The 13,011-nt window shown below is 41.0% G+C and overlaps 1 protein-coding gene and 1 pseudogene across 1 annotated transcript; one reads left to right on the forward strand and one right to left on the reverse strand.

The window, feature by feature from the left end:
- Positions 1 to 3,276: 3,276 nt before the first annotated feature.
- On the reverse strand, positions 3,277 to 4,236 carry LOC141501656 (protein phosphatase inhibitor 2-like). Its single transcript, XM_074205848.1, has one exon. It carries the CDS (start codon positions 3,953 to 3,955, stop codon positions 3,326 to 3,328), a length of 630 nt encoding a protein of 209 aa, XP_074061949.1. The 5' UTR covers positions 3,956 to 4,236; the 3' UTR covers positions 3,277 to 3,325.
- On the forward strand, positions 3,984 to 11,946 carry LOC141498646 (cysteine-rich protein 3-like; annotated as a pseudogene).
- The last annotated feature ends 1,065 nt before the right edge of the window (positions 11,947 to 13,011 follow it).

A 13,011-nucleotide genomic window follows, 5' to 3' on the forward strand; every position in this document is an offset into this window, starting at 1 on the left:
AACACTAGAGTGTGTAGGAATAAATGGATTGTTCCTTAGAATGAAAAGTATTATCTTTCTGAAACCATCAACAAGCATTAGATGCAATGGGGATAAGCTAGAGGCATTCCCAATAAGATCAGGATAAAACAAAGATGTCTGTTATCACCACTGCTATTTAATATTGTGTTAGAAATGGTAGCTTCAGCAATAAGAGAAGAGAAAGAAATTGAAGGAATTAGAATTGGGAAGGAAGAAACAAAACTCTCACTCTTTGCAGATGACATGATGGTGTACCTAGAGAATCTTTAAAAATCATCTAAAAACTACTGGAAACAATTAGCAACTTTAGCAAAGTTGCACAATATAAAATAAACCCTCATAAATCCTCAACTTTTCTATATATTAATAGCAAGATACAGCAGCAAGAACTAGAAAGAGAAATCCCATTCAAAATAACTTCAGACAATATAAAATACTTGGAAGTCTACCTACCAAGGCAGACTCCAAAAGTCTATGAAAATAGCTACAAAACACTTCTCTCACAAATAAAATCAGATTTAAAAAACTGGGCAAATAACAACTGCTCATGGATAGGCCAAGCTAATATAATAAAAAGGACCAGATGCTTTCAAAGGGAATTGAGAGGAATTAATAAAATGACCTTTGGGTTGGGTTTCTTTGTAGGGGGGGGGGTTAAGCAAGTTTCTCCCCCTTTCTGGGTCTTACCTCAGATTCTTTCCCCAACTGGATCCCTATCTGTAGTCTCCTGGGTGATGGAGGGAGTGTTCCAAGAGGAACTCTAGCTAGAGGCTTCCTAGAGAGTTGGTATGGGTGGGGGGGGAGTCTCTTTCCTCTTTCAGGGCCTCCTTGTGAATTTCTTCTAGCCCCTTCCCCTATGAGAAGGATTCCAAGTAGTTGAATCTGTAAAAAAACAAACAAACCCTTGTTTGGGCTTCTGAGGGGTAATATTTATAACACATTATTTCAAAAGTTTGTGGGGGGGGTAGTTACATCAGATCATTTCAAAGGTGGGATGGGGGTATACTAAGATGACATTTAATGGGGTCTGCTGTGTGACTTTGGGATTTTCTCTCCTATTTCTGGGCCTCTTCAGGTACTTCTCTCCTCTGTAGGATTCAAACTGGTTGATTCTCTAAGAACCCCCATTTGTTTTTTCTCAGATCATTTTCAGAAGTCTTGGGGGCAGTCTACCAAGATGACCTCTAAATAGGGTCTTCTGTGTTTATAAGGCCAACTCTCTTATTCCCTTTCTGGGGCTTCTACGAGGCTTTCCCCCTCTGGCAGAGTTTAAATTAGTTGATTCTTAGATCCTCTCTTTTTTTAGGTGTTTTGGGCTCAGATTATCTTCCAAAACCTGTAGGATAGTTGACTGAGGTAATTTAAAAGTGGATCTGCTGGGTGGAGCTTGTACCTAGATGATCTCTGGGAAGACTCTTGCATATGAGTTTTAATACATTCCTCCCCTATTTCAGGACTTGTCTTCAAATGTCTCTCCACCCCCATGAGGGTTTGAACTAAAAAAATCTAGTTAATTTTTTAGAACCCCTGTTTAATTGAACTTCTTTGGGGAGATTGGTGTGGGGGGGATTGAACAAGATATTTTCTTTTTTTTTTAACACTGTCATGGCTTTATTCAAAACACAGTTGCACAAAAGTAATAACTTCAAAGTTTTTTAGGAGAGAAATTCTTAGAGGACTTAACACACTATATACATACTGCCTTACAAAGGGCATTTTAAAATAGGACCAAAACCTCCACAAAATATAAAACCCGTCCCCTACATATTTGCATGAAAATACCACCCACCCAGCAAAACAAGTTTTAGAAGTTATTAGGAGGCTCTAGGTATTACCTTTTAAAATAAAACAACTTGAATAAGATATTTTCAGTTGATCTCTGGAGTGGTGTGGTGTGACATTTCATGTCATACCAAGTTGACCTCTATATAGGATTTTTTGTAATTTGGGGTAAATGTTTTCTCATTTCTGGGCCTCGTCATATTTTCCTCAGCCCTGTGAGTAAAAACTCAATTCCTTTGAATCTTTAAAGGCCCCTCTTTGTATGGACTTCTGGGAGAGGTGAGGAATGGAAGCAGATTATTAAAAAAAGACTTGGTGGGGAAGAGTTGGACCAAATGATTTTAAAGGGCTGGGGGTGGGGGTGGGGATGAAGGACTGGTTTCTAAGAGAACCACAATATCCTCTAAGGGTCTTCTCAGCTGATGAGGGTGATTTCCATTAGTTGATTCTCTGAGAATTCCTGATTTTGCTTTTTTGCTTTTGTTTTTTGGACTTCTGGGGATGGGGGTTGGAGGAGATTATCTTCAAAAGGCTAGAGGGATTATTGGACCAAATGATTTAAAAGTATTCTGGGGGTAGTGTCCCAAAATGACCTCTTGGCAGGGACTTCTAGATAAGTTTAGGGAAGTCTCTTTCCCATTTCTGGGCCTCCTTAACAGGTGCTTCCCCTTCCCAATCTCCCTCTCCTCAAATTCCACCCATTCTGGACTTTTGTGGATTCTCCAATTATCCCTGTTTGAGTTTTTGAGGGGTCACTTGGGGGTGGCATTGAACCAGATTATCTTCCAGAACCTTGGGGAGGGAGAATTGAACTAGATAATTTAAAAGTCTTGGGAGGGGTTTACCAAATGACATATAGGGAAGAGACTTGAGTTTGGGCAAAGGGGGGGGGGGGAGAAGGGACAATTGGAATAGATTATCTTCATCTACCTTGGAGGGGGGTAGTTGGACTGGCTGATTTATAAGTCTGGGGGTGGGGGAGGAAGAACTGTGATGACCTCTAGGTGGGGCATTCTCTTGGGAAGGTCTGGACTTCAAAGGTTCTTCCCTCCTCACCCCCCTCTAGAGTCAACTAATCCAAACTCTCCTCTCTCACTGGGGGTTGGGGCCTGGGGTAGTTGGACCTCAGCATCTTTGAAATACTTGGGGGGGGGTCGGACCATTGGATTTTAAAGGACTTGGGGGAGGTGTTCCCGAGGGGACTGCAGTGACTTCTAGATAGGGCCTTTTGTTTGAAACTGAGCTAGACTCTTCCCCCTTGCTGGGCTTCTTCGGGTTGTTTCCACCTCTTCCCGCCCCACCCCCCACCCCCAGCTACCCCCTGCTGAGACAAGGCCACTTTGAACTAGCTCCTTCTCTAAGAGTCCTTTTACCCTTTCCTGTATGCTATGGAGGTGGGGGCCCCTGGCATAGGTGCTCTTACATCTCTTCTGGACTAGAGCCTAAAAGAAGACAAGGCAAGCATTGCAGAGCACATGGCATGGTTTATTAAGGTAACAGGACGCCAGATGGGCCAAAGTCATCACAGCTTCCTGATGTCGTAGCCTTTGGCGTTCTCGTCAGGCTCTTCGCAGGCTGATGGCTGTATTGCTGTGCCACCATCAGCTTCCGAGACCTCCCCTGGAATCTCCTCGTCCTCCGATGTTGCGCCTGATGTATTGGAGAATTGCTCGATGGAGATGAGCTGCCGGGCGAACTGGATGTTGCGACCCTCGTTGTAATGGAGTTTCCTCTTTAACTCGAACTGCCGCTTGAGGTCTTCGTCTTCACTGCTCTCACTCCAGCTCACCTGAAACTTGGCTTTCTTGCCGTGGGCCATGGTCAGCTTGGGGGGCAAGAACTCGGAGACGGTGGCCTGTGGGGTGTCCAAGTCACTGCTGCTGTTTTCCTCGTCTGAGTCTCCTGTCAGCGCCAAGTATGGTGCCGTGGGGGTGGGGGTGTCCGGGAGCCCAGAGTCCTGCACGGAGAGGTTCATCGCGGTCTCCTTCTGGGACTTCTTGCTGGACTTCTCACCACTACAAGCCTGGGTGAGGCCGGCCACTGTTGGACTTGGGCCGGAAATCTCTGGGGCCGCAGAAGTGTTCGCCACTGCGGTGGCGGGGTTATCCTTCTTCTTCAAGATGCCTTTGATGGTTCTCTGGGAGGTTTCCATTGGCGCGTTGTTCTGGTTGGATCGACAGATGGTAGATGACAAGGGTTGGACAGCAGCAGTGAGCAAGCAGGCTAGTTCTCTAGTGGGTGACGGGTGGAGGCGGCAGCGGCGAAGACGGCAGCGACGGAGGAGGCAGCGGCGGAGGCGGCAGCGACGGTGGCGGCAGCGGCAGCGGAGGTGGAGAGGTCGTTCTATTGTCGTAGTGTCCTGTTCTTGTGTACGGCTTCCTTTTTTTAGGCCGAGAAAGTGCAAGATGGTGAAGCCTGCTTGCCTCCCCTGTCACCAAGGCACTCTGGTGTGGTCTCCACAACTCTGGCAGTTGTAGCTAGGCGGAGCCCTGACGTCACAATGAGCGCACTGTGTCGTGCGTATCTGAGGTCTGGGACCCGCAGGGTTGCCTCCTGCTGTGGACCACAAATTAGTAAGGCCTCTGGAAGGCCCTGCCTAATAGCAGCGGATTCTTTTGATATTACCTGGGCTCATGTTTTATTGACTAACTCGCTTTGTAACCATAAGCAACTCTACAGCTCTGTAGCCTGTTTTCATCACCTCCTAGAGATAAAAATACCAAGGGTTGTCTGGAAATGAAATGATAGCTATCTGAAGTTCTTTGTACCTCTGAAAGTGCAGGACAAATGCTGTTTTTTATTTGTTTTATTTGGAAATGAGAAATCCCCAAGAGGAAGGGCTGGAGGACAGAAAATCATTTTTCTAAGCACATAGAACATCCTCGGCACTGTAATTAAAACATGCTTAAGGTATAGCCTTTCTGATCATCCTCTGATCTGTGGTTTAATCTCTTATATAATTCACCTTTCTCTTTAGTTTCAATTTGGCCCCATCATTAGTGAAAGGAACTCCTAGAATAGAAACTTCTGCTCCTAATAGAGAGACACACAACAATAACTCTGAGAATTGCCTTGGGACACTGAGAGGTAAACTGACCCCAGGTCACACAGCACATCAGTCAGCATCTGCTGGAAACCAGACTGATCCAAGGCTTTCTCAACTTATTTTCCCTCCTCCTTCCACCTCCATGATGCCCATTCTACCTTGTGTTCCAGAGTTGATGCCTAACACTGGCTATTATTTCTTGAAATAATGATTTTTCATAAAAATCCCTGGAATCCTAGTAAGTTTAGGCAATAACAATAAGTTAAAAGGATAGAAATTTGTTTCTTGGGGTTTGCTGCAAGATGGGGAACTAATTTCATCATAATCCAATGTGAACTGGTAGAGCAGTCTGGAACCTTACCTTTCTTTCCCCATTTTCCTTGTCCTCTTTGTTGACAGAAGAGTTTATAAGGAAAGAAATTCCAGCCCTATTCCTTCTACTGCACCTTGCCTTCCTGATTCCATATATGCATATACTCCTGCTTTCTTCACCTGATGTATAAGGAGGTCATGTGATATTAGAATAATTGATTTAGAGCTGGAAAAGATACTAGACACTGTCCAGTCGAGAGGTTCTCAAACATTTGGTCTTCAGACGCCTTTGCAAACTTACAAATTATTGAGGACCCCCAAAGAACTTTCAAATTTGTGAACTGCATCTATTATTCGTACAGGCTATCCCCAAAACTTTTGGAATATTTTGATTTGCTACATTAGAAATTAAAACCAATAGATTTTTAAAATATTCTTTCTTTAATTCATTTAAAAATAACCAAAAAACTCATTACATGTTAGCATTTTCTTTTTTTTTTTTGCAAGGCAAATGGGGTTAAGTGACTTGCCCAAGGCCACACAGCTAAGTAATTATTAAGTGTCTGAGACCAGATTTGAACCCAGGTACTCCTGACTCCAAGGCCAGTGCTTTATCCACTATGCCACCTAGCCGCCCCTCACATTAGCATTTTCTACAAAAAAAAAACCCAATGCTATAATCCAAAGCAAAAAAAAAAATTAGAAGAATGGCCTTGTTTCACATTTGTGGCATATAAATTGCAGATTGTTCCATCACTGCAGATATCAACAGGATGTTTCCAAAAAGTTATTCAACATTTTGAATAGTTCATCCCCACTTTTGTTTTTCACCAAGAGTTCACCTAAAAGAAGTTTCTTAGAGGCAGCTAAGTGTTACAGTAGGTAGAATACTGGGTCCAGATTCAGAAAGACCTGACTTCAACTCCAGTTTCAGACACTAGCTGCATGAACTTGGGCACGTCACTTCACCTTGTTTGTCTCAGTTTCCTCCTCTGTAAAATGAACTGGAGGAGGAAATGGCAAACCACTCCAATATCTTTGCCAAAAAAACTTCCAATGGCATCAAAAAGAGTAAGACACAACTGAAAAAAACTCAACAACAACAAAACTCAGTATTGGTTGTAATGATGGAACAAGATGACATGTATCTTTGCAAACGTTAATGTGCAAATCAGATGCTGTCTATGATTATTGTTTATGTTCTATGGTTCTAGGATAATACTAAGTGCTGACCCTTTCTGTGGCTCCTCAGTATAGAGGCATATCCCTGTACAATAGTTTAGATTACATGCCCTGGATTTTGTTACTGTTCAAGTCTCTCTGCATTCTAATGACAAATTTCATTTGTATGGCAATGTTTCCATTTTTTACTGTAGAAATCTGCTGCTTCTTAGCAATGTTCACCAGGATCACCTGCAGAAATTATACTGATCCCACATCATAACTGTGGTATTTGAGTTTGTACCGCCATCCTGGCCAGCTCCTTAATACATGTATTAGATAGTTAATCATTCAACACTGATGAAATTCTTTCTATGTTCTAGGTGCTACAAGTTCAAATGCATAAAGGAAACAATCCCTGTCCTCAGTGGACTTCCATTCCATAAAAGGAGATAACATGTGCACACAGAAGTGTATATTCAGTCATTTTGGGAGGGAAGTCCTAACTGGATAGGGGGGTAAGGGGAGGGGCTGCTGCAGGAGTGCATCAGGGCAGGTTTACTGTAAGTGGCAGTGCTTGAGCTATGAAGGATAATCAGGATTTTAAAAGGTTGACACTAGGGAGAAGTATTGTGTGTTAGGAACAACAGTAACAAAACTACTTGGCCTGGAAAATGGAGGAGTGATGTAGAAAAAGACTGAAAATGGAAGTCAGAACTGGATTATGAAGATAGGTTAAACAGAAAAATTCCTATTTGACCATGGAGATAATGTGTCTTATGGAGCAAAAATTAATGTAAGACCCAGTCTTTTTGGGGGGGAAATATGGTAGTATTTAGTTGAAAGGTTCATTTTTGCGGGGCTACTATGATATAAAATTTACATAAAATAATATCTTTAGGTTTCTATTCTAGAATTTCAAACTTTGCAACATTATTTCTTTGGGATATCAACATTTCCCAAGGTGGGTGTAATCAGACTTTAGCATACTGCCAGTTGTATAAAAGATGCCATCTAAGACATGTATGACCGGAAAAGGAGTTGGACCCTTGAACATTAATGAGTCTAATCCATTAGATGGGTCTTCAATGGAAGTTTTTTGAAAGGAAATGAGTAAAAACATTTATATCTTGCACTCATCCATGGAGGGACTACCTTTAAGGTCACAATCCATATCAATGCAAGTATATCTTTTTTTTACTTAAAGATTTTATTTTGAGTTTTACAATTTTTTCCCTAATCTTACTTCCCTTCCCCAACCCCCCCCCCCATGAAAAGCAATTTGTCAGTCTTTACATTGTTTCCATGGTATACGTTGATCCAAATTGAATGTGATGAGAGAGAAATCATATCCTTAAGGAAGAAACATAAAGTATAAGAGATAACAAGATGAGACAATAAGATATCAGCTTTTTTTCTAAATTAAAGCTAATAGTCCTTGATCTTTGTTCAAACTCCACAGTTCTTTATCTGGATACAGATGGTATTCTCCATTACAGACAGCCCTAAATTGTCCCTGATTGTTGCACTGATGGAATGAGAGAGTCCATCAAGGTTGATCATCACCCCCATGTTGATTTTAGGGTGTACAGTGATTTTCTGGTTCTGCTCATCTCACTCAGTATCAGTCTGTGCAAATCCCTCCAGGCTTCCCTGAATTCCCATCCCTCCTGGTTTCTAATAGAACAATGGTGTTCCATCACATACATATACCACAGTTTGCTAAACCATTCCCCAATTGAAGGACATTTACTTGATTTCCAATTCTTTACCACCACAGACAGGGTTGCTATGAATATTTTTGTCCAAGTGATGTTTTTACCCTTTTTCATCATCTCCAGGGTATAGACCCAGTAGTGGTATTGCTGGATCAAAGGGTATGCTCATTTTTGTTGCCCTTTGGGCATAGTTCCAGACTGCTCTCCAGAAAGGTTGAATGAGTTCACAGCTCCACCAACAATGTCTTAAGTGTCCCAGATTTCCCACATCCCTTCCAACAATGCCATATTGGCCAGTCTGAGAGGTATGAGGTGGTACAACAGAGATGCTTTAATTTGCCCTTGAATAATTATTTAAAGCAATTTTCTTATGACCATTAATCCCTTTGATCTCATATGTAAATTGCCTTTGCATGTCCTTTGACCATTTGTCAATTGGGAAATGGCTTTTTAAAAAAAAAATTGACTCAGTTCTCTATATATTTTAGCAATGAGTCCTTTGTCAGAAATACTAGTTGTAAAGATTGTTTCTCAGTTTACCACATTTCTTTTGATCTTGGTTACAGTGGTTTTGTCTGTTCAGAGCTTTTTAATTTAATGTAATCAAAATCAATACACATATCTTTTGAAAAAAAAAATAAAAATTAGTTTTTCCCTGGATTTGACCTCCTTTGTATGACTTGGCCTCAGCATAGCATGACCTTTCTGGAAAGTCAGTCCTCTTGACTCCCTTGTTCCCTTACTGAGGTCCATCCCCGCTTATACAAAGCAATACTCATTGGAGTACTGGAGAAATTTAAATTATTATTATTAAATTTAAATTATTAAATAAATGCTATTTGAATTTAATTTTAATCATTTGATTTTCCTTTAATATAATATAGATTTTATTTTATTTCAATTATACTTCCTTTCAGTATCGTTTCACCATCAGTCTTGTCCATGGGGAATTAGTGTCAGCCTCTGGCACTGCTCAATGAAAGGATTTTCCCTTCCTTCTTGGGAGTGGGCTTGAAGCTCCTAGAAGTGTGATATCCCTGAGATGTAATCTAGGTCCTTTTAGACAACATTGACATAAAAGTTCCATTTGTAGAAAGTAGAAATTTAATAAAAGTATTTCAAACTATTGGTTAGAGAATTCAGTTTTGTATGCCCTTTGGGTAAACTAATCTTTTAATCCTAGGGTTTGTAGAATATACAACTGTCCCCCACCCCACCCCACTTTTGTACTTCTCCCTGCTAAGAATGATTTTTATGTTTCAGAATACAGGTTTTATTGTATCAAACATGTAAAAACCATATGTAGCTCTCAAGCTGTACAAAAACAGATGACCACCATTAAATTTGACCCTGGAGAGGAAGTTTGCTGACCCTTGTTTTAAACCATAAATTAACTACCTGTCTTCAGAGGCAGTGTGATACGATAGAAATAGTACTGGACCTCAGTTTCCTTATTTGTCAAATGAGAGAGTTGGACTAGATACCTCTAGGAGCCCTTTCAGTTCTGTCTATGATCAAATACCTGCCTCCCATTTTATAATGTTATACTGCCTTAAGTTTGGCTTTTGTATCACTGTCTCATTGCCCAAAGAGATTCATCTTTGATTTTTAAAAATATTCTGCTGAGTTTGAGTTGTCCTGGGATAGAGAAGGTTGTTTGGAAGGTCAGAAGATGAAGGGTGGTGCACTAGAAAAACTCCCAGAGCCCTCTGAAACAGGGAAAGGGACTATTGAGAAGGCTCGTCCTCTAAAGTCTATTATAAAACCTTCAGTCCAGGGGTTGAGTCTATTTTCCCTAGTAGGCTGGAATCTAGCTTTCACTAGAAATGGTTTAGTCATTAAGAAACAATGACTGTGTATTGGTCTGTTTTAGCAGCTGTCTTTTGAGGAAAGCTTTGTAGACATTCAACAGGCTTTAAATGCACTAGGGGAGCTCACTACTTGAGATTTGTTTTGCATTTATGCCTTAAGAGCTCCAGTCCAGCTTAGATTTGCATTTATGTCACTGACTCTCTAAACTTGATTTCTTTAGCACATACTATTTTGAAGCTGGAAGGAACTTTCAAGATCAACTGCTCCTATTCCTTCATTTTCCAATGGAAGAAATGGAGACCTAGAAGTTTAAATAACTTGACCAAAAGCAAGCTAGTTAGTGTCAGAAACAGACCTCAAACCCAGAGACTGCAGGCACAATGGGATGAATGAAAAGGCATTTATCAGGTGTTTACTGGGCTTATAAATAGAAAAACAGGAGAGTTCCTGTTCTTAAGGGGCTCCTACTCTAATAGAGGGACACAAGATATATGGGAAGTTTCAACTGGGAATTCTGATGAAAAGGCATAGTGGTCCTTAGAATGTCTGTGGAAAGGCAGATGGTAAGCTACCTTTTTTCTCTCTCCAGTCTTTAACCTCTCCCTATCTACTGACTGCTTCCCTCTTGCCTTTAAATCTGCCCATGTCACAGTCAACCTGAAAAATTCTCACTTGATCTCTCTTCCATTTCCACCATTATCCTCCTATAACTCTCTTTCTTTATATGATGAAACACCTTCAGAAAGCTCTCTACAATCAACACTTCCACTTTCCTCTCATTTGGTTCGAAACCCTCTGCAGTCTATATGGCATTCAGATGAAATGATTCTCTCCAAAGTTATCAAAGATCTCTTAGTGATGAAATCTTATTTTTTTAGCTTTGAAAAGCATTTTATTTTATTTTAAAATTTCATTTAGTATTTGATTTTTTCCTCAGTTACATGTAAAACATTTTTAAACATTTGCTTTTAAAACTTTGAGTTCTGAGAGCTTAGACTAACTAATTCTGGAGCCTGAGGGAACCCTGAGCTAGACCTGCCCGCGCTGCCAGCAGCCTGTGTTCTTTGCTGAAAAAGTGAGGTCCCTGGCTGACAATTGGCATTGATTCTACCTGAATTGTGAGTGCTGCCACAATGTCCTAGCAGTGGGTGGACACCCTGAGCATAGAGGAAAACCATATTATCACAAACCATGTTAGGTAGTTTTCTTTGGACCCCAAGGAATCAGAATTGGTAGAGGAAGAAGCTCCAATGCCCAATACCACCATGCCCTTGACCCCTAGAAGCTTTAGTCCACCAAGGAGCAGGACAGGCCTCCCTCAGGTCAAGAGGGCAAGGAGGAGCCCTACACAGGTGAAGACATATGCTGCCAACATTTCTCTGTCCTGGCTGCTGAGAAGGTGATGTCCCTGGACAGGAACTGGCATCAGCCCTGTCTCCAAAATCAGCACTGCCGCAGAACCCTAATGGTAGGGAGCCATGGAGAGCATGATGGTTTCCCAAACTGTCAGGTCCCTTGTTACAGATACCTGTTTGGGTCCAAAGGTGTAACATGGGCTGCTACATCTATGACTCCATTGAGTCAAAATATGTTTTCCCTGTCCTGGGCTCTTCCCTATCTTCCAGATTGAACAAGAGGGTCAGAGATTTCCATCCTTTCAGATTGGACAGGGGTCAGTGTTTAGCCTCCAGACTTCATTCCCCACCCCACACCCTGGTTAGTGGCTTATAATTATCCCTGTAGCACCTGCCAAGCATCCAGTGATGGAGAGATGAGGGATGGAACTATAGAAAGAGGAAGAGGATGCACTTTCTCTAAAACTCAATATAGTCCCCAGATCTTGGTTTCAGAACAATCCAAGTGCATGAGGAAGAATTGGGGAGAATTTTTGGAAGCATGCCAGAGCTCCCTTGGTGGCATACCATTCCCTCCCTCCAATGATCTCAAGCATTGGCCATCTTTCTCTGTGGGTGTTCATGCACTTCTACCTTCTCCCTCCTCTTTCTTGAAGTTCATCCAACAAAAGAGTTTACTCCTTTGAAAACAACAAACAAATAAATCTTTGAGTTCCAAATTCTCTCTGTCCTCTGTCCCCCCCCCACTGAGAAGTCAAGCAGTTCAATATAGATTATACATGTGTGGGGATACCAAACATTTTCATAGTAGTCATGTACTAGTCATGTTATGAAAGAGAACAGAGGGGTGGCTAGGTGGCATAGTGGATAAAGCACCGGTCCTGGAGTCAGGAGTACCTGGGTTCAAATCTGGTCTTAGACACTTAATAATTACCTAGCTGTGTGGCCTTGGGCAAGCCACTTAACCCCATTTGCCTTGCAAAAACCTAAAAAAAAACCAAAAAAAAAAAGAAAGAGAACAGACCCCTTACCTTCTCAAAAGTCAAAAAAATGAAAAATTTTAAAAGTCTGCTTCAATCTGTATTCAGACAGCACCATCAGTTCTTTCTCTGAGGCATTTTTCATCATAAGTCCTTCAGTATTGTCTTGGAGAATTGAATTGCTGAGAATTACTAAGTCATTCACAGCTGATCAAATTACAATAATGCTGTTACTTGTTCACAGTACATTTCACTTTGCCTCAGTTCATGTAAATTTTCCAGGTTTTTCTGAGAGCTTCTTGCACGTCATTTCTTATAGCAGAATAGTGTTCTGTCATAATCACAGACCATAATTTGTTCAATCATTCCCCAAATGATGGGCATCCCCTCAATTTCCAATTCTTCACCATCAGAAAAGAGCTTCCATAAATATCCTTGTACTTATAGGTCCTTTTTCCTTTTTGTTTTTTTTATCTCTTTTGGGATCCAGATCTAGTATTGATATTCCTAGGTTAAAGGTTATGCATGGTTTTATAGCTAACTGTGTGTATCTGTCCTTGGCCCTCTTCTCATCTTCCTCATTACCAGGGATTTTTAACCTTTTTTCTATCATGGACCTAGCATTCTTGCTAAGCATATGATCCCCTTCTCAGAATTGTATTTTTATATGCATAAAATAAAATACATAGAATTATAAAGGAAACATATTATATTAAAAAATCAAGTTCCTGGACCCATCTTTTTTCATTTGTATAAAACCTTTTTAATTTAATATGGTCAAAATCATCCATTTTGCAATTAATAAAGTTCTTTATTTCTTATTT

This window comes from Macrotis lagotis, chromosome X (assembly GCF_037893015.1).
Source record: "Macrotis lagotis isolate mMagLag1 chromosome X, bilby.v1.9.chrom.fasta, whole genome shotgun sequence".
NCBI lineage: Eukaryota > Metazoa > Chordata > Mammalia > Peramelemorphia > Peramelidae > Macrotis > Macrotis lagotis.